At 49.4% G+C, this 26,369-nt stretch overlaps 1 protein-coding gene across 3 annotated transcripts in view; it reads right to left on the bottom strand.

Moving 5' to 3' along the window:
- JAK1 (Janus kinase 1) overlaps positions 1–26,369 on the bottom strand; it is a 124,217-nt gene that overhangs the window by 3,907 nt on the left and 93,941 nt on the right. For all 3 annotated transcript variants that reach the window (XM_046000318.1, XM_046000326.1, XM_046000312.1), the window contains 15 exons: positions 25,030–25,215; positions 21,203–21,360; positions 18,856–18,979; positions 16,739–16,925; positions 11,591–11,697; positions 8,625–8,768; positions 7,762–7,849; positions 7,190–7,317; positions 6,459–6,594; positions 4,674–4,825; positions 3,633–3,783; positions 3,419–3,513; positions 2,219–2,411; positions 1,374–1,498; positions 806–978 (listed from right to left, as the gene is read on the bottom strand). In XM_046000318.1, coding sequence (XP_045856274.1) covers positions 806–978; positions 1,374–1,498; positions 2,219–2,411; positions 3,419–3,513; positions 3,633–3,783; positions 4,674–4,825; positions 6,459–6,594; positions 7,190–7,317; positions 7,762–7,849; positions 8,625–8,768; positions 11,591–11,697; positions 16,739–16,925; positions 18,856–18,979; positions 21,203–21,360; positions 25,030–25,215 — 2,147 coding nt within the window. The remainder of the gene's footprint in view (positions 1–805; positions 979–1,373; positions 1,499–2,218; positions 2,412–3,418; positions 3,514–3,632; positions 3,784–4,673; positions 4,826–6,458; positions 6,595–7,189; positions 7,318–7,761; positions 7,850–8,624; positions 8,769–11,590; positions 11,698–16,738; positions 16,926–18,855; positions 18,980–21,202; positions 21,361–25,029; positions 25,216–26,369) is intronic.

The raw sequence follows: 26,369 nt of genomic DNA, 5'->3' as shown, positions 1-26,369 counted from the left end.
GCTCCTCGGGTGGAGAGATCCAGGCTTGTGTCCATGCGGGATACACCTCGGAGGTGCTTTTTTTTTTTTTTTTTTTTTTTTAAAGATTTTATTTATTTATTTGACAGAGAGAGATCACAAGTAGGCAGAGAGGCAAGCAGAGAGAGTGAGAGGGAAGCAGGCTCCCTGCCGAGCAGAGAGCCCGATGCGGGACTCGATCCCAGGACCCTGAGATCATGACCTGAGCCGAAGGCAGTGGCCCAAACCACTGAGCCACCCAGGCGCCCCTGCTCTTTTGTTCTACAGGAGCCTTGGAGTAGAGGCCTAAAGAACTTCTCTCTTGGATGGCATTCCGGGCTGCAAGGGGTCACAGGGTGCACCTTCCTGACCAAGACACCCCGGTGATCCCTCAGCAGACAGCCAAGTTCCCTGTGGACTCTGCTCTGCTCTGTCTGGGATCTCCCTGAATCTGTCAGCGCCTACTTCCTCAACTCGTTCCCACCACTTCCTCTTTCCTACCCTCCAGGCCTCCTGTTGCAGGCATGTGACCCCTGCAACTACTAATGGTTTCAAGGACCGTGTCAGAGGAATGCCCTCTCCTGGGAAGCTGGCAATGCTCAGCCACCGGGCGGCTGGCATCCCCCACTACTTGAAAGATGGTGTCGGATGAACTCTGGCATTTCTGTGTGGGATGCCTTCAGTGAAACAGTCTAACACATGTTTCTCAAAGGCACAGATCAATCAATTCCAAATGTGGGAAGTTGTTTCTAACCTTGACTGGGGCAGGAGGACCGAGAGATATTAACATAACATTAGATTCAGTTACCAAAACACAGGGCTGTCCCGATCATCCTTGACGGTGTAGTACTCTTTGTCAGTTTCGATTGCTTTGGTCAAACCAAAGTCTCCAATTTTCACTTGGTGCTCACTCTCAACGAGGACATTTCTTGCTGCCAAGTCCCGGTGAACATACTGCCGAGAACCCAAATAGTCCATCCCCTGAGGGAGAGAGGTGGAGGGAGAGTGCATTGGCTAAAGGTCGGTTCAGGTTCTGTTTTGTATCCATCACTGCTTCCCAAAAAAGCACCAATGTCATTTCATTTCATTACTTTGTTGTTACTTTGTTCATTTCATTACTTTGTTCATTACTTTATTGTTTTTAATGCAAGAATAGTAAGACCAACCCAATTCAAAGAAATACACATTAAGTCAGCCATATTAACAAATCAGTTTTCTAAGTACCAGCTAATTTTCATCCAAATCATGCAGCACAAAACGAACCCAGGTACAATTACTGGAAAGCTTCCCACTTGCAGACTAATCGCAATCCAAGTACCCAGGACAGAGTGCCTGATTTTTTAATCTTTAACGTTTTTTTGGTTTTGTTTTTTTACCTTACAAATCTGAACGGCATATTTTAATTGCTGTTTGAGGTTAATTTTGTTCTTATTCTTTGGAAGATATTCCTTAAGGCTTCCTGAAGGCAGAAATTCCATGATGAGCTTAATACCATTTCCTCCTGTTTAGAAAAAAAACACCCATCAGCACAAGGTGGCCAGATGAAGGAACTGTGGGAGAGTAGAGGGTTGCAGGATCTGGAGAGGCAGGCCCTACGCTGATTTCAGTGTCACCCCTGAATCACTAGTGAAACCCTTGAGCTCCAGAACCTCGGGATCCTCAGCAACGAACGGAGACACACAGCTCCTGTACACACACAGCCCAGTTGTCAGCACCCACTGAGCTCACAGTGCTCCGCAAACCACTGCAGATGACTGATTTTTAAAAAATTATGAGCCCCATCATTTCATTACCCATCTTAGGCACAATATGTATTATACTGGCTTGTAAAAAAAGAAATGCTATTTAGTCAATACTGCTTTCCACCTAGACAATGAAAGATCCTGCTAGGGCTGCATCAGAATAGGAAAAGTAGGCAGCGGGTGTCTGATTCATAGGGCCCGAGTGTGAATACCGGGACAAATGAAATCCAACCTCCAGTACCGGAGGGAGAATGCTGGGGGCATCCCTGGCATTGGGGGCAGCTGGGGGGCTTCCCTGGCAGCTCCGCACGGAGGGATGAAACCATGCATATGGCAGCACAGCCCCAGAACTCCTGTGACCCACCAGCGAGCATGTCCAGGTGGCCCAGATAAGGCTGAGGGCACTGCCTGCTCATGCTGGCTTTTCAACCCCAGACAGTCCCTTCGTCTTCAAACCAGCCCCACTGTGCCCAACATACCGTCTTCCGTACAGATGCCTTTGTACTTCACAATGTTCTCGTGATAGAGGTTCCTTAGGATTTCAATTTCCTTCTTCAGATCAGCTATGTGGTTGCCTCCACTCTCGGGCTTCAGGGACTTCACCGCCACTTGCTCCCCAGTATTGTCCCCCTCAGGGTCATACCTGCAGAGCTCAACCTTCCCAAAGTGGCCCTAGAAGGAAAGAGCCACGTGCCTGATGAGCCCCATGCAGAGCCAGCAGGAACATGTACATGATGCCTGCTCCTTGTGCTGCTCCCAGGAAGGTCAAGGGTGAGTAGCACAGCCCAAATTTATGGGCAGCAAGTTCCTACCTGGCCCCTTCCTCCCATGGCCTCACAGGCCATCCTCTCCATGACTGGACTAAGACAAGGAGGTATCTGGGGACTGGGGAACTGACACATCAATCCCAGTTTCCATGGAAATGTAACCCAAAAGGAAATGAAAGTGGTTTCTGGCCCCGCAGGAAGCATGTTTACAAGACATGGGCTCAGATGCCAACAAGCCACCAGACAGTGATGTGGGCCCAGTCACTCCATCCTCTGAGCTGGCTCCGGAGGGGCTCCATGCACACAGCAGCAGCAGCAGCCTCGTGGGGACAGTGTGAGGAACGAGGACACTGTGCCTGTAAAGTGTCAGCACACAGCCTCGGCACACAGGAGGCACCCAGCGTGGGCCGCAGCCCATGTTCATTTAACCAAACTACAGAAAATCGGGACAAAGACACAAACTGCAGTAGCTTTTCTGGCCCCACTAGCTGTTCAGAAACTCCCATGCAAGGTCCAGGGAAAAGATGACACTCTATCTGGCCTGTGTAGTAATGAATCCCCCATTTAAGCAGCCTGGCCAAATACAGCCACCCAGGGAAGTCCCACACAGAGATTTTTCTGTTTCTACCCCATCTCGACCTATTCCCCTAGCTCTCTCCCTTCCCATTCTCTTCATCCCTCAGGGAAGAATCAAGTCTAGAGGGAGCAGACCAACATCCTGTGTGCACATTCAGCCCCCCGGACAGGCAGGCATATGTGTGCCTGTCAAATGGAGAACTGCTTGGATTCAACCGGCCCCAAGGAAATGCATAAACCTCTCATAAACCTTGGCCCCAAACGAGAGACAATGGAGAGCAGCTTTGGATGCAGAGGGAGGTGACAGGATCAGTGGGGCACTCCAGCCTAACTTGCCTCTCCCAAGTCACGGATCCTCTTCAAGAACCGCTTTTCAAAATGTGTGGGATCTACTTCGGTTGCCGGCTTTCTTTCAGAAACAATGTCTGGATCTAACAGAGGAGAAAAGAAACCACATTACAAAGGAGTAACTGGCATTCACGGGCCCCTCGGTATTCACCCGCTCCCGTGGGCACTGGCTGTTCTCAGGTACGGAGCACGACTGTCTTACTCTGCTCTTCTAGTTTGTTGATGTCTCTCATGATGGCTCGGAAGAAGGGTCTCTGGTTGGGGTCATAGTTCATGCAGCGTGTCATGAGGTCAGCCAGCTCCTTACAAGATGGCGTCACTGGCCGGCACCGGCTTTCATAGAATCTCTCTTTCTGTAAAGAAGAAAACCACATGGAAGAAACTGAAGGAACCAGTCACTAACCTTTTAGCCCCAGTTACCACCCCTAATTTAATTCCCAACTGCTATACTTCAAGGTAGATTTCACAAACATGTGTGTTACTGCTGCCTCACTGCTGCCTGGGGAAATCTTAGTCCCCCCACAAAAACCCACAAGGAAGATGGGCAGGATACCCCAGCCCAGAACAGGCTGTGTTCCCGGGAAGTCAAGCAACCTTCCTGGAATATAACTTGGCCATATGTGTAACAACCTTTGGATTCTTCAAATCCTTTGACTCATTAATTCCAACTATCGAATGACTCAGAAATAAGTCAGATACGAACAAAGATTTATGTTCAAAGATATCCCCTGCAGAATGAGACAGAACATTACAAATTTTAAAACAACCCAAATGCCAAATATAAAATTAGTTAAGTAAATGTGAACTTACTGAGACAACTCTTACATTAAATTTATAAAATTTTAAGACATATTTAACTGTCTAGAGAAGAACTCACAATATTAAAAAGTACAGCCTATATACCTATATCTACGGTAAAGAAACTCAACAAGTATCTGTGTTATTTTTGATGACGAGCAGGCATTTAAAATCGGAGCCAAGTAATATTATAATGTTCTATCAGCACATATTGTGTGCCTGGCACTCTACATGCATTATTAATCTTCACAACAGCCCCACCCAAGCCCCATTTTACAGATGATGAAACTGAGGCTCAGGGCAGTTTAGTGACACTTTCGAGGTCACACACCCAGTAAGCCTGTGGAGGGGCTTCAAACAGACATCCACCTCCTCCCACAACATGAGGCTTCCTGACGGCTCAGGAGACTTCGGTTGGCTTGTACCCCGGACAGCAACTGCTCACCTCAATCAGGGTCTTGTCTTTCAGAGGGATCTCGCCATTGTAGCAGATTTCCCAGAGTGTGGTTCCAAAGCTCCATTTGTCAGCAGCCACACTTAGGTTCTTGGAGTCTTCAACACACTCGGGAGCAATCCACGGGATTCGTTCTATGCACTCTGGAAAAAGATGGGAGATGTTTCCAGATACGGTCATTGCAGCAGGAACCTAAGGACGCAACTATTCTAAGCAGTGTTTCCAAACACAGTCCGCAGCTACACTGGTCCCTGGGGAGCTGGAAAAGGTGCCGTCTTCCGGCCCCTCGCCCTTAGCATTTCAGATCCATCAGTCTTTGTCAGGGCTGGCAGGGGTGTCTGTTTATCACACGCCCCTGGGAGGGTCATGCAGGGCCAGTCTTCTGAAGCTCTGCCCTCAGACAGAGCAAAGCACCCAGGGTAGACGCCAACACCCTGGGGAAGGAGAACCAACGCTTGAGAAAGGAAAGACAGGAAGAGAGGCACACACACCCAGGCCAGGCCTGGGCTAACCTCACGCACTCTGCACAGTCCACCTGCAGTGCTGTGCTTGCTTTCTGTGGGAAAGGCAAGGGAAGAAGACTGACGTGAGGTTCTCCTACATAGCTTGCCCCGGCTACTTTGTAGCCCTGTTCTGGCTTCCAGCCAAGACCAGCCATGGGAACAGACACCCCCCCTGCATCCAGAGAAATGTCCCTTAACAAATGCTGCAGCCCCCTGGCTCCTGCTGCAAAGAGAGGCAGGCGGGCCATTCCTGAGCGGGGCATTCCTGGTCAAGCCCACCTCACTGACCTACATACAGGGCCTGCAGGAAACCCCAGTGCGTCCCTGAGTCGCGCTCCAGCCCCAGCTAGATGACATCCCTTTCACCCTGAATGCACACAGCATTCAAATGGCATCTCTTGTGGGATACCCAGGCTTCTCCATTTGCTCTGGAGTCTCCTGTGTCTGTGTCTCAGACGCTTGTTGAGGGCTGGAGTCTTGACAGATTCAGGGCTGAATCTGCACAGACTGTGGGAAGTTGGGTGGGTGATAAGCATGACACAAGCATGAAAGGAGGCTTTCCATTCCCCTTCTAAGGAATGGATATTTTAGGTCTTATTTGTAATGCTTGTTTTCATCCTGGTTCCCTTCCAAATGTGGCCCGTTCTTTGAATTACAGAGCAAAACTCTAAGCTCCAGGCAGTGTGCTTGGTGCTGGAAACTGCCGGCCAGCAGAGATCAGGGCCCCAGGCCCGAGGGCTCGCTGATAGCCCGGACATGACCTTCTAGCACAACTGTGCAGCGCCGTTTTCGGTGTCTCAGCTCCCAGGCCTGCGCCTTCCTGTGGAGCACCATAGCTCATGGTAACCTCAAAGCACACAAGACTCCAGCAATCACCCAGGTGCCTCCCCAAATGGCTCGCCAACTCCAGTTGAGCACCAAGGAGACCCAGCTCCTCCTGACATCCTCTGACCACCCCCAGGCCCAGCAGCCTCCTTCTGTGCTACCCCAGTACCTGGAGCAAAGATGTGCCTTGGCTGAGCTGTTTCTCCCTCCGATTGGTTAGCTCCCCAGGGCAGGGATGGGCCCGCCCTCCACTCCACATCTCCCCCAGCCCCCAGGGCACAGCAGCAGCACCAAGCCTGTCTACTGAAGTGTCCTTCTCAAAAGGAAACACACCTGAGCACTAGCTCCCTTCTCCCTGCTGGTCTGACCCTAATTAGAGCAGGGGTATGGAGAGTGGCAAGGTGGAAGGCAGGGATGGGAAATAGGGTGGGTGGGAAGGGAGACACACCTTGCCTGGTCAGCACGGTGATGGGGATGCCAGGGTCACTGAGCTTGATGAACGGGCCACACTCGCTGTCAATGCCCTCACGGGCCAGGAGAAGGTTTTTCGTGCACACATTTCCGTGGACCAGGTCTTTATCCTCCTACAGAAGGAAAAGGGTGAAATCAGTCCAGTTGCCCATTGGGCAGCCTCTCCTCCTTCCCTCACTCCCTGTTTCCAAGCCTGGCCCCTCGCATCATCTCTCCATATTCCCCAGGGACAGCCAGGCCCAGGCAGCGTCACTCTCCCTCAATTATCTGTGTGACTTGGGCACATTATTTCATGGCCTTCTGCCCCAGTTCTCTCACCAGCAAACCAGGAATAATGGTGGAGCAGGCCTCCTAGGGCTTGTGAGAATGAACCTGTTTAACACCTGAACGGCTGAGCTGTGGGAAGCGCTACTGATCCAAGCAGTTTCACTCACTCATTCAACAAGTATTGTGCTATTTCCACTCTTACCTACGTTGCATTCCCGAGGTCAATTCCCTGATGTGACAAAAACTTCCCTCGAAACAGGATTCATACACAAGCATACGAACAGCCCCAAATGACCATTTTCAGCAAACCCCAGGCACACCTGTGTTCAACCACAGAACCCAGGCCCTTGGAACCCACCTGGCTAGACCGCCTTCCTGCTGCCTCCTACAGGGTATTCTGGTTCCTGGTGGAGCCCACCATAGACCTCAGAACATACTTACCAAGTAACTCAGGGCGCTGGCTAGCTGTTTGGCAACTTTGAACTTCCATGGGGTGGTGAGGACATCGCTTTTCCGGTGCATGAAGAGATCCAGGGGCCCCCCTTCCACAAACTCCTCCACCATGATATCTACAAGCATAAGAGTAGCCACATCTGGAACCTTCTGTACATTTGGGACAGTATTTTCCCTCATCCTCTGAGGAGAGCTCACTTTAATGGCTGGTACTCTGCTTGGGAGGATGGCAATGCCTTGTGAGGTACAAAGCCCAGAGTGCTTCCCCCCTGGCCGAGCGCCTTCTGCTCTCTCCATTTGCTCACCCCACTCTCCCGGGTCCAGAACAGCATGTTGCCAGAGCTGGGAACAAGTAACGTCCAAGCAATGGTGAAAAACAAACAGGATTTCATTCTATGCCCACTACTGAGCACGAGACCTGCTCGTACCTCAAGTTCCTCGACTGCAAGAAGAGGCAAGAAGCCCAAGCCACATGAAGGCAGCATCGTCCCCGAATCGTCATCACCACACCCACTCGCCCCAGCCAGGCCGAGCTCCCATCCCAAAGTGAATGCACTTACTCTCCACATCTCGGACACAGACACCATAGAGGTACACGATGTGTTTGTGGGAGACCTGCCTCATCATGCTGGCTGCTTCAAAGAAGGCCTGTGGGAGAAGACCACAAGAGAATGTCAAAGATCAGACTCCACAGCTTTGGTGCCAAAGGAGCGCCGCTGAGAAGAAAGTCAGGGGCACCCAGAACACTCAAGACTGTCGTCATCCCAGGTCCTGAAACTGTTCCCCTGGCCTTGACTGCCCAGGGGCATTGCCAAGCCTTTACCTAGGGCCCAGTCCAGCTGCAATATGGAATCTACTTAGAAAACCTAACAGGATACATAGCCAGGCTGGTGGTAGAAGCTGGGTGACAATTTCCCCACTGGATACTCATATTGACCACCTTCTCTTCCTTTAAACTCTGGGAAATAACAACATTTGGAACTGCAGTAGAATAAGTGAAAAACCAGATCTCTGTTGAGACTTGGCTTCATCATTCTCTAATAGTGTGTGGGATCTTGGGTAAGTCCTTTTACTCCCCTGGGCTTTAATTTTCTAGACCGCATAGTGATAGCCCTGGACTACATTAGGGACTTCAAGAAGATTCAGCTAGAGTCCTGGGGCTCCACGGAATCACAAGGACCTCTATGGGGCGAGAGTGAGAGGGGGACAGGCTGCTCAATGCACTTCACCTTCAATCCTCCCTCACTTACTTTACATGCCTGCTTCATCTAAGACTGTATTTGATGAAAGGAATTCAGACTAAGTGACAAGTTTGACAACCATGAGACCAAAACAAAGGCAAAGGTTCTTTCTTGCTCACTGTGCTCCACTGGCTCCAGAACTGGGGGTAGAGAGGGGACAGGGTTCTGAGGAAGACACTTGCCAGAGAAATGTCCCTGTGGCTGGGGTCTAAGACTTTGAGGATCACTTTTATTCTCTTCTCTTCAGAAGTTCCTTCGTCATCCTTGTAATCCACCAGGGTGCCGGAGTAGATGTGTGTCCGTGTGCCTCTCCCGAGATGCTCACCCTGGAGGAGGAAGCAGGAGGTTGGGGTGACTTCACTCTAGGGCTCAGTGACACCCAAGTCTGGCACTGAGGGCTTCATGGGAACCCGCCACACCAGAAGGGGCAGAAATGGTGAGGCAAGGACGAAAGAGCCTGCACAGCCACAGCCTCTCAGGGCCTCGTCTGGTCAGGCCTCCAAAAGACACATAAAGCTACTTAGCCAAACACAAATGAGACCCTTCTTGGGCCCCAGGAGACAGTTAATTCCCAAATGGTTCCTTGCCTTCTACCTTCTGAAACAAGCTGTGGCTAAACCGTAATCCTGACCAATCGCAGAACTTCCAGCAGCCCACCCGGGGCCTCCGAAGTGATGCAGAGAGGACCCCACGGGGCTCTACTACAGGCTGGGGCACAAAAAGAGGGGCTTGTTAGTGGTGGTTCGACTGCTCGCTGGCCATCTAACTCAGGGATGTGCTTTCTGTAAAGAGGGGTAACCATGGCACCCACTTCTCAGGACTGTTCTAGAACCAAGTGAAGAGGCAGGAGTAAAGGCTCCTCCATACAGAGCCCAGCACATCGTGGGTAGAAACCATCTGCTGGGCTGATGTGTTCTGTTTGCTTGCCCTCCAGACCAGGGACTCATTCATCTTCCATCCATCCATCCAGCACGTGTGTATATACGTGCCTGCATGCTGAGCTTTCAAATCTGTGGCGTGTTTATATGTGGGTCTGCCAGAGCGACCCCACGGTGGGGAAGGGGTGTGAAGACCGAGGCAGACACCAGAAGGGTGGGCCCTCAGTTTCCTCACATACGAAAGGGGATAACACCACCAAATAAGTGGTATAAGTCCTAAATGAAATCATCTCACATAATCATCTGTCTCTAAGGACCCTTCCAGTTCAAGCTTTAATAATTCTGATTTAAACATTCTTAATATTGGGAAATCCAAATGCAATTCATTAAACTCAGGCATTCTCAAGCCACTAAGGTTAATCTCATGAAATCTGTAAGTTGAGGTGCTATCATCCTATTAGCCCAGGACCTTCTCCATAAATGCAGAAAATGGATTCTCTTGGAATCAGCCCTGCCCCCTACAAGAACGTATACAATTGTTAATCGGGTATATTAATTTGCACAAATGCCACCATTTGTCATATGTCACAGCCGAGTGGCGATGCATCTGCCCTGTCTCCCACATCCTGGCAAAGTCCTGCGACTATTCATTAAAGCCACAGCTGTCACGAAGCGATTCATCAAGGTTATGGGAAGTTGTGTTCCCAGAACATCCCGTAAAAGCCATATGCTTTCAGAATAATCACTCTTCCCCAGAAGGGCTGCTTATTCCAGTGGCCAAGTCATGGCAGCAGGCTTCCACAGCAACCCACAGAGGCCCGGGCACATTTTCCATCAGCCTCCTTCTGAGCCACTCCCTCTGCCTTCGCCAGGCACCTGCCGTGCATCCCCCAGAACTCTGCTTCGACGCCTTTTCTCCAAGAAGCCATCTCTGTCCTCCCAAGGTGAGGCAGCATGGTCCTCTCTGATAGTCCCACATCCTGCTCTATTTCCCTACTTAGGACTTAGGTCTCAGTAATGGGATTATCTACTGAAGAGGCAAGAGCTGGCTCCCCCTCCAGGCCGTGGGCCCTCCGAGGGTGGCAACCACAGCTGGCATGTGCAAGGGCTCAGTCACTGTGGGCTTGGCAAGCTCTGGGGACACAGCAGATGGTTGGGACCTGCCCAGGGGCTTGAGGGCAAGGAAAGAAGGAAGGGTCCAGGACAGTGCCAAGTTTAGACAGAAAAAAGCCCAGGGTACTGCTGCCCTGGTGATTTTAATCTCTGGTCACAGCTCCGACCCTATGAGAGGGACAGAAAACAATAAAAACTGGCCTTCAGTGAAGAATGTATCCAAAGGGAAGTGGGAGGGGCAGTTGGAGCAGTGGGCTTCTACTTCCTGAAAACCCTACTCAACGATTTAAGGGATTAACTTAAAAAAGTAAACTAGGAAACCAACCTAATGCCAGGTACCTTCCACCACACTCCCTAACAGATGTGAGCCCACAACTGGCTCTCCAACACCTGCCAAGTTGCGATCTCTTCCAGGCAGTCATTGGTTCCTTCCCTCCACGGCTGCTGGCATGTCGTCTCCTTAGCCTCCCTGGTGCGTGGCTCTGTGTACAGGAACTGGGGTGGGGGCATGGAATGGAAAGTGGGCTTTGCCCTGGGTCTCACACCCCTAGCCAAGGCCCAAGAGCAGCTACCAGGGAAGCTGGGCCTGCTTATGGCTGCAGACTCTGGGCAAAAGGCCTCCCAAGCTGGAGCCCAGGTCCAAGGGAACTATTTCTCAAGACAGCTCTCCTGCAGGCTGCCACTGCGCCTCACCAGCTCCCTTACTGCGCTCGGTACACCCCAGCTTTGCTCCCTCTGGAAGCATCATTAGAAAGCCCAGACACTGAACTTGAGTAGTGCTCTGTCACACAGCATGTGGTAGGTTAGCACAGGTCATCGGCACAGACTCCCTCCCAGACACCCAATCCGTGCTGCCCTGTCAGCATCCCCACCCAGTTCTCCAACTCCTATGCACAACAGAAGGTCCCATAACCCTAGATAACCCCACGAAGCCTGACGCATCCACTTCCCTTCAAAGAGGAAAGTATCCCTGGGGAACACTGGCAAGGCTGGTGGAGTGGCCGGGCGGTGGCTGACCAGCTCTAACTATGAAAGGAAATCTCCTTATTTTCTGATAGGATTTCCCCAAACCCCGACTTCACTCCCCCAAATCCTCAGACTAGTTGCTGTGAAGAGGCAGGCCTGAGGTGGACCCAGGAACCTTAGCAAAGACTCACTTGCACGATATCTTTCTTGAGGATCCGGTCAAAACTCAGCTGGCTCATGGGGTAGACAGGCTGCCACTCCTGGGCTTTCTTCGTAGCCACCAGCAGATTGGAGATCTCTGTGGAAGAGAATGAAGAAGTCTGAGCAAGGTAGCAAGAGTTCAAGATCCGTCAGGCAACTGCCTGCCAAACCATGGCGCTCACCAAACACATATTGGTGCATGTGTTAGTTCAGTCATTCAGTAAATGTTTATTAAGTACTTGATTTAGGCCCCCAAGAGCTTGCAGGCTAATAACAGAGCCTAAACTAATCAAATAATCCACCCATCAAAAGGAAAGCTCCAATTGGTACAGCTCCTCTCCAAGCCAGACCCAGGTGCTCGAGGGCTGACACAGCAGGATCTGTTCGGACAGCAGACCTTAGGGAAGGTCTGCATACGGAAGTGACATTTTATTTTATTAACAAATTCCTCTTTTTTTTTTCTTCAAGATTTTATTTACTTATTTGACAGACGGAGATCACAAGTAGGCAGTGTGTCAGGCAGAGAGAGAGAAGGAAGCAGGCTCCCTGTTGAGCAGAGAGCCCGATGCAGGGCTTGATCCCAGGACCCTGAGACCACGACCCGAGCTGAAGGCAGAGGCTTTAATCCACTGAGCCACCCAGGTGTCCCCGGAAGTGACATTTTAAAATCAGAGACGAGAAACTCCCCACTGGCAGGGACAGTGTCTGTCTTATTTCCTGCTCTACCTCCACAGTCTGGTACGTGATAGGTACTCAGGAAGTTTCTGTTCACTGTGTAAGAATAATCAGGATATGACCTGAAGGACGAGAGCTGGGCAGGGAGGAAGCAGCAGTCTCCTGGGTCTAGGGGGTGATGGCAACCAAGGCAGGAGGGTAAAACAACACTGATCTCATGCAAAAGAACAGGACAGATAACCCAGAGAGAAGGTCGTGCCTGAACCTCTCTCTCTGGGCTTCCAGCAGTGCCTGACTCCGGGAGGCGCTAACTCAATGTATAGGTTATGAGCAGACCAGCCCCCCAACTCTACGGATTCAAACGGCAAACCGAACACTTTACAAAATCTGCCAGGCTACTAGGAGCACAGGTGGCTCACGGAATTTACAATCCACAGAAGGTGCCTTCCCACCATGGAGCTACTTCAAGCTACGTCAGTGTGGGGGTTGAGAGAGCCCCCTTCCAGACTCAGACTGCAAGGAGAGGATTCTGGAATCCTAGAAGAACCTGAGCTGCTGAGGACCAGGTGCCCAAAGTCTGCCGAGTAACTCGGACACGGTCTCTCAAATCCTCACTTCCCTGCAGGCCCGGGCTTATTCTCCTTGCTGTTTTTTTGTCAGATCACATTTTCTGATTGCTTCCTCTTGGCCAGCCACTGCCCTAAGAGCTTTCCTCACAGTAATTCCTTTGTCCTTATGACAATTCTATGAGGTACACGGTATTTTTACCCTTCTTTCTATTTTTTTAAAGATTTTATTTATTTGACAGAGATCACAAGTAGGCAGAGAGGCAGGCTGAGAGAGGGGGGGAGGCAGGCTCCCCGCTAGGCAGAGAGCCCAATGCGGGGCTCGATCCCAGGACCCTGAGATCATGACCTGAGCTGAAGGCAGAGGCTTAACTCACTGAACCACCCAGGTGCCCCTTTACCCTTCTTTTTATTCTATAGGTCAGAAAACAGAGATTCAGTGAGATTAAACAGCCTGCCTGAGGTCAGGCGGTTAATAAGCCCTGAATGCTCACACTTCAGTCACAGACATCTCCAGGCTTGTACTTCCTATGGCCCTAGTGCGGTGTACAAATCTGGGAGCCAGATTTGGGTCCTCCCCTTATTACCATATCCTGGGTACCCTTTCTCTAGTATGATCTCCTCCATTCTGTTATCCTGACTCCACTCTGGAACCTGGATAAAATCAGATTCAAACAGGCAACTCAGGACTGACCTGATGGAGGAAAGACCAAGCAAGGGCCACCTAAATGGTATCCCCAACAAAGGGTAGGGACAGTGGAGGTGTTTTGAAAATCAGAGAGGAGGATGAAAACGGGCACCATTTATGGGCCGATGATTTGTATGGTAGCTTCAGGGAGCATGGCACTGAAGTCAACTGTGTGAGTTGGGGGAGATGTTAAACCTATTTTCTCACTAGAAAAATGGGAGACATAGCCATGCCCCTCAGCAGGCTGCTGTGAGGGATAAACAAGACAATGTACACAGAGTGCTTACTTCAGTGCCTGGTGTACAGGGAGTGCTCCAAAACTGGCAGTCATTGTGGTTAAGACCAGTACCACATCTCGGTCAGCACCACCATCCTGTACCAGCTTTGGCAAGTCAGAAGTTTACAGTGTCAGAGCCAGAGGTGCAGAAATCACACCCGCGGCCCCACTCCAGGATGAGGGAGTGTGAAGGTCAGTGATGACTGGGCCAGTGAGTTCTGCTGGCTGGCTATCCTCTTCTTCACTTGATCTTAGCCAAAAGGCCGAGAAGCAACTGGCTAGCCCCTTCTTGCCACAGTCACCCTCAGACTTGGAGAGGGGCAGTGGGACTGGACAACACACAAGAGATGTGGGCTTGCTTTACTGTCACATCCACTTGAGTGGACACCTGCTTTTCCTTTATTCCATGAGAAGTTTCTCAGTTGCATTTTCAAGTAAGAAACCCGGGTCGGAGTCGGACCATCAGAACCTTACAGTTAAGAGGGCAGAAGCACTGAGGAACCAAAAATGACCTTCTCCTTAATTTTCATGTTTTTACCACTTCTCTTAATTTGCAGGTGGCGGAGGCAAGACAAAGGGCTTCTGACAGCCCACAGAAGCAGGCCTCATTCCTCCTCTTCCCACCACCCGGTCCTTCCCTTCTCCAGGTCAGGAGAACAGGCTCTCACCCCAGAGCCTTGGCTGATGGCTGCCCCTGCACCTTTGCAGAGCATGATGGGATGTACGGGGAAGATCACCAGAGCTGGAGTCAGAAGGCTTGAGTTCACTTTCCCAGTCATCCTCTAACTACCAAGGCAAATATAATGGGGATTATAACACACTCTGGCTTGTTCTGAAGATTAAATGACTCCGAACATGAAAGACCCTCAAACAGGGCCTGGAGGCATAAGAGCCCTCGTCATCATCATTGCTACTTGTTGCTACTATTATTATCAGTGGCAAGGCACTGAACATCTCTGAGACTCCATTTCCGCATCTCTATAATAGCTACAAAGAGCCACTGTCAGATGTAATAAATGCAAATATGCATGAAAAGCTCCTGAAATTAGCAGGTACCCACAATACGGTGGTTACTGCTGTAATCCTTCACCTGACAGGCATCAGTGAACATGGACTCCGTGATCCTGTCTTAAGAGTTCATACTCAAGTAGGAGAGACAAGGCACATTCAGTGTGGAGTTCCAGGAGCCTTATGAGAAGCCATGAGAGGTGTTCAGTCTGTTCCTGTGCTTCTCCAGTACTGTTATCAGATCCCAGATACGGACCAGTAGGGTGGCATCGGGACCAGTGACCTCCCCAGCTAATTCCAGCGAAGCAATCATGCCCCTGTCTCCCATCTGCCACCAGCCCTCGCTACCTGTGGCCGCAGCTCTCCATTTCCTCAACCTGACCCAGAGATCATGCATCCCAAGGATAGTAAAGACTGCTCCTAATATCTGTTAGGAGAGATCATGTGAGTAAATAGGGTCCATGAGCTTTAAGGTTCTACCTCACCCTCAGGTCTCAGGGCCAAAGGGCAGACGTGTTTTTACCCTTGCAGAACATCTTCAAGCATGAAAACAAAGGCTGCAGTTACCCCCAGAGCTGGCAGGAAACCCTATCTGATCAACAAGAACATAAGTCCTTCCTCTTTCACCGAATGCGGTGGCAGCCCCTTGCTGGGAGTGATTCAAACTTCAAGAACCCAGGCCCCCTTTTGTCCTGGTGTTGCTTCCTCTGCCCACCCCTGATATCAAGGTTCACAAATTCCCTTAAGAGAACCAGAGGCATCTCTGCCAAAGAGACTCCTGAGAACATCCCGCACCACACTTCCCAGGGTGTCAGAACGACGGTGCTGCCCACCCTTTCTCTGAGGCCTGACCTCCTCTCAGGGAAGGATCTGACCGATGCAGGCAGCACCCTGCAGTAGGGGATGTCAAAAAAACACTTGAGGTAGACTGGTACTCAAACCCCTTTGACCCTAACCCTCAGGGAGACCCACTCCACTTCTCCAGGACTCAGTTTTCTCATCTATAAGATGCAGCATTTGACCAGGTGATCTCTAACTGTCCTTCCAGTTCTCACATTCTAGGAGGTGATGAATCTGCCTCCAGGACATCGGTGACACTATCCACGGGGCTTCAAAAATAAGAGCCGGGTTCCTCACCCCTCCTGTCCATTTCACAACCTGACCCTCCCGTGGCTTGGCACTTTAACTCCCCGCATGGCACCCAAGGCCTCCTTCTGACCCAAATCTTCCTCCCCCAACATTACCTGCCCCTTCTAACTTGACCAGACACATTAAACCTTCAGCCCCTGCTGTGGCCTGTCATGTTACCCCTGCACATGCTCAGCAGGAAATGCCCTCAACTAACAGGCAAGCCCCACGCTCACTGTCCAAGAACCACCTCTTCCGGACAGTCTTCCATGCCACAGCTCAGATGTTTGACATCCCCGTCCAAGGTGACGCAGTGGCCTCGGTTCCCTGGGGCATTTTCTGCATGCGACTGGAAACCCTCGGAGAGCAGGGACTGGGTTCCAGGCATTTCTGATGCTTTGCATTCACCATAGTTCTTGGCCCACAGAAGATGTGCCAGGAAATGTTTCCCAGATAATAAACCACTCACAGGGGAACTCTCAAGACATTTTATCTTAAAGAGAAAAGTGGTAAGCTTCTGCTTACTAATCCAAACATGGCTCTTCCTGAAGCCTGAGCTGCTAAGAAGAGATGTGTAGGTTTTGTTCTACAGAAAATGTAGACACTTGAGGTCCGGGATTGGAAGTGGGGATGGACTTGCAACAAGATGAAGTGAAAGACACCTAGAAACTGTGGGGGAGGGACCACTTTCTTCCAACCAACCAACCTCTCTAGGTTATCAGTGTCTTGGAGCATTGCCACAGGGCAGGGGGAATCCTGGGGGGACAGGGCCTGCCTCCGGCCCAGGGAGACTGACCTCGGGGCTTGGGCTGGCAGCAGCGCTTCAGCACGAAGCTGATGTTGTCCGTGCGCAGAATCTGCTTCTTGAGGTGGCTCATCAAGTCCCCCAGGCTGGGGAAGCTGCGGTCCGAGCCGTGCAGGCTATAGCGGCCCTTCTGCACTTCGATCTGAAAGTTCTTGAACTGCTTCTGGCCACCTAGCACCTGCCCATCAGAAAAATGACCAGAAACAGAGTGTTTTAAACGGGTCAAGCAAATGTACCATGGGCATGTCATCTGTTAACAATAGGAGAAGCTGGATAAAAGAGAGCCAGAACTCTGTACAGTCTCTGAGTCCTTCCTATAAATCTTCAATTATTCAAAAGTAAAATGTATTCTAAACAAGTAATCGAATAAAGAAATAAATCAACCCAGAAGAAGACACTGACCGAAGGGAGTTAACATTGGAGAGAAAGCATAACCGAGCAGGGACTTCTGTAACAGCATCACCTCATCTTAAATCTGTAAGAGGAAGTCCACTGAAAAACCAACCTCATGGGACTGCTATGATTACACGACAGAGTAAAAAACTTAGTAAGCACTTTGTAAAGATTGGCAAATATTATTATGCATGAAATAATAATTACTATAACAATATTTATCCAGGCAGTCTCTCAAACTGAGCCCTGCCAGGCGTCTATTTGAGGAGAACCACCCTGGGAGGTGGCAGTCAGTGGTCTGGTCTATTTTCAGGACTCTGTGGCACCACAGACTGAAGTATAAGCAGAGGTTTTCCTTTACAGGTGCTTTTTGTACAGAGAAAAATATCTCAGTAATGAAGGATGAGGGTGAGAAAAATCTACTTATAGTATAGAACAGGACAAGATATTTAAGATCCTAATGCCTTGGTTTATTCATCTGTATAATGGGCATAATACCACCTATCTCACAGGGTCAGTGTAAGGTTTAAATAAGGGCAGGCAGATAAAAGTGCTCAGCACAGCGTCTGGTGAGGTAGCATGAACAGCAAGAGTAACCACAGCTATGATCCTGTTTCCCCAGGTGATATGACCCCAGGCAGACCATGCCTCTGAGTCACCGACATTCCTGGTACAGCATAAGCTACTCCCCCTCAGAAGGCGGCTGGGCTGTCTCGTGCACCCATCCATGTTCAAAACATTAAACTTCCTCAAAGACTGATGAAAGCAGAAGACAGGCATGCTGCCCAGAAGCAAACCTGACAAGTTCTGACCCACTGCGTCCACACCCACCAGGAGACATCGCTGTGCAGGAACACCCCCAGGCAGGCAGTGGCACCTAGACACTGAACGGGACACTTGGCAGCATTGGGTTCCTTCAGCCATTTCCTCTTCCCACTCCTGACAGAGTCTAGTCCCCAGGGGCTCCCCAGTACTTTTCCTTCCACTGTCTGAAGTCTATGGCACGCTCATGTGCTGACTTCCACCTTGCAGCTCCCCGCTCCCTGTCCCCCTGCTTCCCCAGTTCTCCCGGCTCACACCAACCAGTCAACACTAGTGTATTTATCTGAACTAATTCTGTGAAACTCATGGTCTTTTAAAAAGGTCAATTATTTTGGCTTTTATCTTTGTTTTCGGGATATCTCTCACACCATTCCTGGATTCTAGCTACACTAGAGTCACTAAACAGAGTCATTTCCACTTGTCAAACACAGGAGAGCAAGTCGTCTGTTAAAATGTCTGACTCAGTAGATGCTGGTGACACTGGTCTACTGAGTCAGTGCCACAGACCAGACATGGCTCTGGGTCTATGATTTTGTCACTGAGTGTAAAATCAACCACTTGCAACAAGTGCATTAAACTTAACAATAGTTTGGTGTGAACTGGTTTTCTGGCCACGCTCTACCTTCCAGAGCCACCATGGATCCCTGCCATGAGTCCCTTGAGGGAAGAAAGGGCCATGAGGAAGAAACACTTGGGGTCTGGCTGCTTGGAAGTCTCCTTTTGAAGAGTGGGGTTGTCCTGGTCAGAACCACCAAGGATTTTCTCAGAAACCCAGGCTTTTCTAACCCCACACCCCAGTGTGGTCCTCTCCAGAGGAGCTCCTGGGCCTGCTGCACCAAATACCCTGTGGCGATATGACTTGGCCAGACTGACCAAGACTTTTCCTGACTGACCTCAGATTTCTCAAAGCAGGTGACCGTCATGAGGATATTGTCAAAGTCGGTACAGCTCCACCTCAGCACATACATCCCCTCCTCGCTTCCTTCTTGCCGCAACTTATTGATGGCATATTCCGTGCTAGAGGGAGAGAAAGGGAAAGGGAGAAAGAGCTCATAGCAGATAACCCCAAGTGATTTCCACATCTCTCAGCTGGCTCGAGGACTACAGACCCATCATGTTACCTGTCCTGGGTCCCGAAGTCCTGTTGAGCAGACACGTGCGGCAGGCCAAAATGCCAAGGAGCCTCAAGGCCCATCAAGTCTCCAAGGTCTAGAAGAGCACTCGCCTGCCGCCTAAGGCACTGAGCCTGACTTTGTCCCTGACGTCCCCGCACATGAGGTCTCCAGCTCGTGCAAGAGATGTCCCCACAGAGGTGATGCAGGGCTGCCCGTCATACAGCGCCCGCCACAGAATGGGGTCCCTCCCCACCATCCCTAGGCTGCCCAACTAGAACATGAGCCTCAGGAGAGCATGAATTTGGGGTTATTCTGTTCACTGCTGTATCCACAGTAACCAGAGTACACGTGGCTCACGGTAGCTACTCAGTGAATAAGTAATTGAATAACTAACACTAAATAAAAGAACAAAGAGTCAGAAAGATATGAATAGGGAATATGCCTGTCTACACTCCTCTGTATCCCCAGGATCAACCAGTGCTGGCACACAGAAAGCAGTGAACGATCACTAAATAAATCTACAAGTGAAGTCACCACGTAGCCCGTGAGTGGTGCTCACTGTCGGTGAAAGAGGACCGACATGGTCAACACGTGTATGAAAGGCAGAGACCAACCGCTGCATGACCTGGAACGTCATGCCCACATGGTGACCCCTCACCTGGGAGGCCCTTTTCCCCCTTCAAGACCTGCCAAGCTTCATTGATTCTTCAAAGTTTAATCTGATCTGAATGCTGCCTACTCAGAGGAGGCAGCTGAGTTTCAGCCTCCCACGGAACACAAAGCGTTCACCGCTTCGGCAAATACTTGTGGAGGGCCTGTGGTATGTGTAGGGGCCTGCCATGCACGCCGAGGAAAAGCAGCGAGCAAAGCACACAGTGCCTCTGCCTCCATGAAGCTCGTACTCTGGGCAGCGAGGCTAGGCAGGCGAGAAACAAACGGACACGGAAATAAACAAAGCGAGTCAGGAGGTAAGAAATGCCTCTGAAGAAAACTACAGCACAGTGAAGGTGCCAGGAAGTGTGGTATGGTGGAGGAAGAGGTGTTGTTACTTCACCGAAGGTAGCTGGGGAAGACTCCACCGATAAGGCGCTATCTGGGTGACATGTGAAGGAAGTGGTGGCTGTATACATTCCAGAGGAAGAGCATTCTAGGCCAAGGGAAGAGCGAGGGCCAGGGCCCTGAAGCCTAACTGTGGCTCGGATAGCCGAGGGAGGCGCTTTATTACAATGCTTGGCAGACTGCTTTGCCTTTCTCTGTGTGTCTATCTGCCCACGAGTCTGTGAGCCTCTTGAAACTGGGGCTCCCCCACCAATGAACTCGCTGTCCCCAAGTAACCGGCAGAGGGAAGATGGTGGGAACCTATCATGAGGAAAACAGCTGAAGAGATGCTTCCCCAGACCTATTTCGGTTTGGGAAGAGAGACTCAGAAGAAATACAGCAGCTGCTCTCCTCTAAAGAACAGTCCTTTGTGAAGGAAGTACACTGAATCCCCGCTGCTTCAAACAGCAGAAGTCAAGTGGCAAGGAAGAAGTGATGGAGGCAAATTTCCAACTCCCTAGCAGAGACACGTAGGTGTGTAACCGTCAGAGCTAGTCTCTGGCTGCCTCATGCAGTACTCAGCGCCCCATCCCCGGAGGGATCTGCATAAGGGCTACTAGGTCTGAGATGCAGGTGGGACAAGAGGTCCACCAAAGCCCCTTGCAGCTCTATGGCTTGGTCACCCCACTGTTTCCACCATTTATTTGGCACTTTAAGACAAGCAGGATGCCATTGCTCACTACAGTGCAACTGGGATCCGTGTCCTATCTGTGTGTCTGGCACAGCACAGGGTTAGGAAGTGTAGCATCTTTTAGTTAGCTGCAGAGAAGTGAGGGCGTTAAACTATGAGGAGACCCCAAGGGGGAAGAAGGAAGGGTCTATGGCGCGAACCAAGGTAAGACATGACAGTAAGGTCTGAGCAGTGGACAGCAGGGATGGAAAAGACGGCACCAAGTCAGTCCTCAACACGCTCAACCAGCCCCCACCTAAACAACTGATGACCTCTGTGTCTGAGGAGGCCACACGCCCCATCACTAAAATGTGGTTCTTTTCCACCAATGGCAACTGAAAAGATGCCAGAACCAACCAGATTGGACCGTGACAACCATTCTGTATGTTGTGGACGATCAATGGGGGAGCCACATCGGTGCAGAGGTAATGATGGGCATCTGCTGTGAGCCGGAAGTAGCCATCTACCAGGGACACAAAGGACAAGGCCTCTTCGTGGGACGAGAGCTTCAGTTCCTGGTGAGAGAGAAGACACGGCCATGGTTACACCACGTGCCTACCGCTTCAGGCAGCTGATTTTATGAGGAGGTCTACACCGAGAAGATATTTAAAACACAATGCAGAACACATGACCTCAAAGTTACTGTACCCCTTGCATTAATACAGGATTTTGACCGATTAGCATACATTCTTGTCTATTATCTCCAAACTATCAGATGAGGTATGGCGTGTCTGTGTGGGAGGAAGGGCTGAATGGGCAGCAGTGGCAGGCAGGAGACCTGTGGAGAGGCTGCCACCTGGGTCCAGAGGGAGGAGCAAGCCTGCATCAAGGGTACAGTGGTATAAAAGTGGAGTTTAAAAAAAGTGGAGGGAGTAGGAGCAGAGGGTGTGCAAGTGGTACCCAGGTCTTAGCAAGGAGCAATGACTGACGCAGTAGCATCAGTCCCATTTTACAGAAAAGGAAACAGAGGCACTGGGGCTTCCTCTTATACAGAGTTGGTCTAGAAAGTGAAACTCAGCCCAGATTTTAATCCAGGAATGGTCCCAGACAATGATGAGGTTGCTAGATTAAGCCCAGAGACCTCTGAGGGTTTGGAGGAGGCAGAGAGTCTTACTCAAAGTGGAAGAGCAAAAGCAAAAATGGAGAAGATGAGAGAGAGAACTTCCACGGAAGGAAGGTTTAAAAAAAAAAAAAATACCTGGAGGTGAAGACAGGTGATTTTTTTTTTAATTTAATTTTTTTGGGGGGGGCTTGGTCATAGAGCCTTGAACAAAAATTACCCATGTGAGAGGAACCATGGGCTCAACCAGGAACATCTCCTAGGAAGGAGGAAGGAAAGCCATTTAGAGCTTTGTCTCACAAGAACATTAAAAAGCACGGGAGCCTTCTGAGGGCAAAATGACATGAGAATAAGACTCTGTCCACAGCACTGGAGAAAGGACAGGCTGCTGGCAGAGAAAAACAGAGATGAGAAAATCAAAGTTTCCCTGTGGAGAGAAGCAACTAGAAAGGATGGAAATAAGTGGGGCTAATGACAGCTATCTTGCCAAAAGAAAGGTCCGCTGTGGACTTGTGAGCCAAGGAGGTCAAGGCCACCACAGGGACAGATATTCAGTCAGGAGGCTCTGGGCTAAGTGTGCCTCCTTTCATCCACCTGCAGCTCCCCACAGAGCAAACGCAGGGTAGTCTGGCTCGGGCAGCCCTTCACCCAATCACATAAAAATCAAGACCACACAAACACTTAAGTTCCCTAGAACAGAAGTCTAAATGGAAATGGAAGATGTCGAGAAGAGGCAGAGAGGAGAGAGATTTAACCTGGTTAACATGCTACCATCATGCTTTCCTGAAAGACCAACAGCCAAAGTATTGCCTGAACAAAGGGCTTGGAAATTCCATGCCTGGTAAGGGGACAGGGGAAAGAGATAAAGAAGAGAAAGCATCACGGTATTAGTCGCAGTTTCTGGAACTAGTTTATGTGGGCTCAAGTCACAGTATCTCCACTGGCTATTACGGTGAAGCATAGGTAATGATCATTTTTACAGGTCACAAACTGTCACATATTGGCCATTTCAAATGGTTTAACCTAAGAGCTGTGTGACCCTGGGGAAGTTACTTAAGCTTTTTGTGCCTCAGTTTCCTCCTCTGTAAAATGAAGATAATAACACACCCACCACCTCTGCGGTCAATGAAAATGGAAAGAGTTTACATTTGTAAAGCACTCAGAATGGGAAGTGCCTGGCATGTAGCAGGAGCTAGTGTTTGTAAAGAAAAATGAAGTCCTGGGGAGATCACAGAGTTCTTTCTCCCCACCTTTCTCCTGCTCCCCACAGAGCATGCAGTTGGCAGACTCGCCAGCCCACGTGGTCCGAGGAGGTTCCAACCAAGGGGACAGGTGTGCCACCCAGGCGCCAGGCCAGACTCCACCAGCCAGGACATGGTAGGGGCAGGCTCACTCACACCGTCCCAGCTGGCTGCTTCTCTGGCTCTGCTGCGCATCTTCAGGGTTTGACCCTGCTGAAAAGCCAGAGCATGGATGCGCCAAGTTCTTCCTCAGGGCAGTCTCTGGGGAAGAAGGTGCCTTGGGGCTGGAGCTGCCACTTTCTCTCTCTACACCTGTCCATGGTCTCCCATTTCCCCACTGGAAACAGAGCCAAATGCCTACAGCTACAATTTCTGTAAAGACTAAAGAAGATCCTGTGGACACAGCATATAATCCAGCCTCATCTCTTTAATATGCTGAATTAAGAGCATTTATTTTGACCCTCTCCCTCCCTCCCTCCGTCTCCATCTTCCCACTAACATCTACCTGGACTCTTCTACTTCTCCCTTCACTTTATTTTTCACTAACAGTTTCCTGATGAAATTAACTGTTTATTGCTAAAAGGGGGGGGGGGGTTAGGAGAATAGAAAGATTTAAACCACAAATAATAGCTGTTAATATTTGACTTTCCTAATAGTGTGTCTATATATATGCATACCTTTAAAAAACATTTTGAGCAAAATTGGTACTGTTCTATAGAGAGTTTTATATTCTGCTTTTTTCCATTTACAAAGCATCTTCCCAGATTAAAAAATTTTAGCAAATTGTTTATGTAATATTCTACGACTTGGGTAGAATATTCCACCATTCTCCTATTACTGTATACCTAGGTAATTTTCAGTACTTTTACACTGTAAATTCCACTGGGACAAACATACTCATTCACAGGCCACTGGCTTCATCTCTCATTGTTTCTGGAAAACAGCCCTAAGTTCCTAAATGGAAGGATGCATAAATATTTTCAAGGCTTTCAGTATGTGTTGCCAAACTGCTTTCCAAAATGCAAGTTACGCCGGATGAACAGGGTGTTCATCTGTTCTAAACCAGAGCACCAGATTCATTCTCACCACTGGGTGTTATCCTTTTGACACAGTTTTTGCCAAATCTGGGGCAAAACATGGTTTTTCCTTGGTGCTGACTACCTTCCTTCTGTGAGTTCCTTCTGCGAGTGCCCCGCCTCGGCTGCCCATCTTCTCCACGTGCAGTCAGCCATGACTTCCCCAACACAAACATGTTTATTTTGGCAGCGTTCCTATTTCTCCTGCCAAAACTGGCCTGCCTGTCTAAATTATGTCCCTAAGTGATACCAAAAAAGAGGAAGTGAGATTGAACACCCCCCTTCCTCCCTCTGAGAGTGACTAGGGTGTGCCTGACACCACAACGAGGACAGCCACTGTGGCCACAGCCTCCAGCCTGACCAGTCTGCTGACATGCAAAGCGGGGCTTCCCACCGACCTCATCCTAGAGGAAGCACTGGACTCCGACTCCACAGAGGCCAAAGGAGCCCTTGGGGGGAAAAAGCTAAGGCTCACCCATCTCCTTTTCCTTCAAATCCACTCCCTTTCATGAATTAAATATTTACGCTGTAACATCTTTGGGAGGGTAGCAAACCCAAGGTAGCAAACCCAAGACACATTTACAAAACCAGAGAGGCACTCAAAAATCCCGGTGTCACTCAAAAACCAGCACTGATAATGTCAGTGAAAACAAGAGGGATTTCTGGCATGAAGGAGGAGAAAGAGACGGTCATCAGATTTTCTCTCTGGGACAGGAACTCCATAAAGCAACTGCTGCATCACCGTCCTCCACAAAGTCTCCCTCTCGTCACCGGGTCCAGACAGAATTACTTCCAGAGCAAACTTACCATTTTTTTGTTGTCCTGCTTATTGATGCTGACCACAGATTCCTTTATTACAATGTGAGTGATTTCAGGGAAGTAAGAAAAATTGTTCCACTCTTCCCGGATTTTGTTTTTCTCCTCATCCTTCTTGTGTTTATTTTCTAGTTTTTTCCGTTTCAGTTTGTTTTTTTCCTTTTCAACAGGAACAACCTGATAAGATGCATAAGGGTGCCAGAGTTAAGTTGGCTTTCTCATTTTCTACTGGTGAAAAAGGTTCATGCTTCTGGAAAACTAAAGCAGGGCTTACTTATGTTCAAAGAAAAGCCAGCCAGCCTGCCTAGACTTACAAAGAACTGGGGGAGGGGACACAGGTGGGCTTAGGATTGCAGTTTTGGGGCCAATCAGGGAATCTGGGGATTTGATACCTGGGAGGGACCTTAACGAGCACAGTCACTAAATGCTTCACATAATCTATAATGTGCAAGTGAACTCAAAGAGGGAAATAACCGCCCACTAGACAGGCATCTACCATGAGGTCCTCTCACTTCCAGACTGATAAATGTTTCAAAACAAGCACAGAACATGTCTTCCCAAATGTGGCTGGACAGAACCTGAGCTTTCTCCTTTTAGAACCTACCACTGATTAGCTTGACTTCCTAACAACATTCAAGTTGAAACTTTCGAAAGGAGATATGAATCCCATGCTTGAATAATCTGCTACTTATTAACTAGTTAGGTCATCAATTTGAACCTCCATTTCCCTGTCCATAAAACAGAGCTTACGCTTCACAAGGTTCTTTGAGGATTAGGTAAGTTCTCATTAAGAGTATACCTATTCTACAGAAAAAAAGCATTTGGTAAGTGTTAGGCATTGTTTTCTTAGTATGAATAAGAAGGAGAAAATAAATCTCACCATTACTTTAGTATTATTGATAACCATAATGATGATGATGGCAGCTATAATAATTTCTGAACATGTATTACATGCTGGGCTCTGTGCTGCCATTTAGTTCTCTCAACAGCTCCACAAGGCAGATCTAGTAAGTATCTCCATTGTACAGATGAACAATCTGCAACTGATACAGGGGAAGTAATCCCCCAAAGCTGGAGAACTATAAGTAGTGGCACCCGGATCTGAACCAGGTCCATTTAGATCTAAAACCCATGCTTTTAAACCACTCTGCTCCATTGCCTCGTCCAGCAAATACTTCAAAAAAGCAGCTTTAAATTGCAAAATCAATTACCCTATTTCATGGAGCCAGAAGCCTAAGTTCAATTCTTGGCACAGTCGCTCGTTAGTTAGTTATGACCTTGAGCAAGTTTCTTAACTTCTCTGTGCCTCTTTACATTCATCTATAAAATAG

Source organism: Meles meles, chromosome 1, assembly GCF_922984935.1.
Source record: "Meles meles chromosome 1, mMelMel3.1 paternal haplotype, whole genome shotgun sequence".
Lineage (NCBI taxonomy): Eukaryota > Metazoa > Chordata > Mammalia > Carnivora > Mustelidae > Meles > Meles meles.
This window is presented reverse-complemented; position numbering and strand designations above follow the sequence as displayed.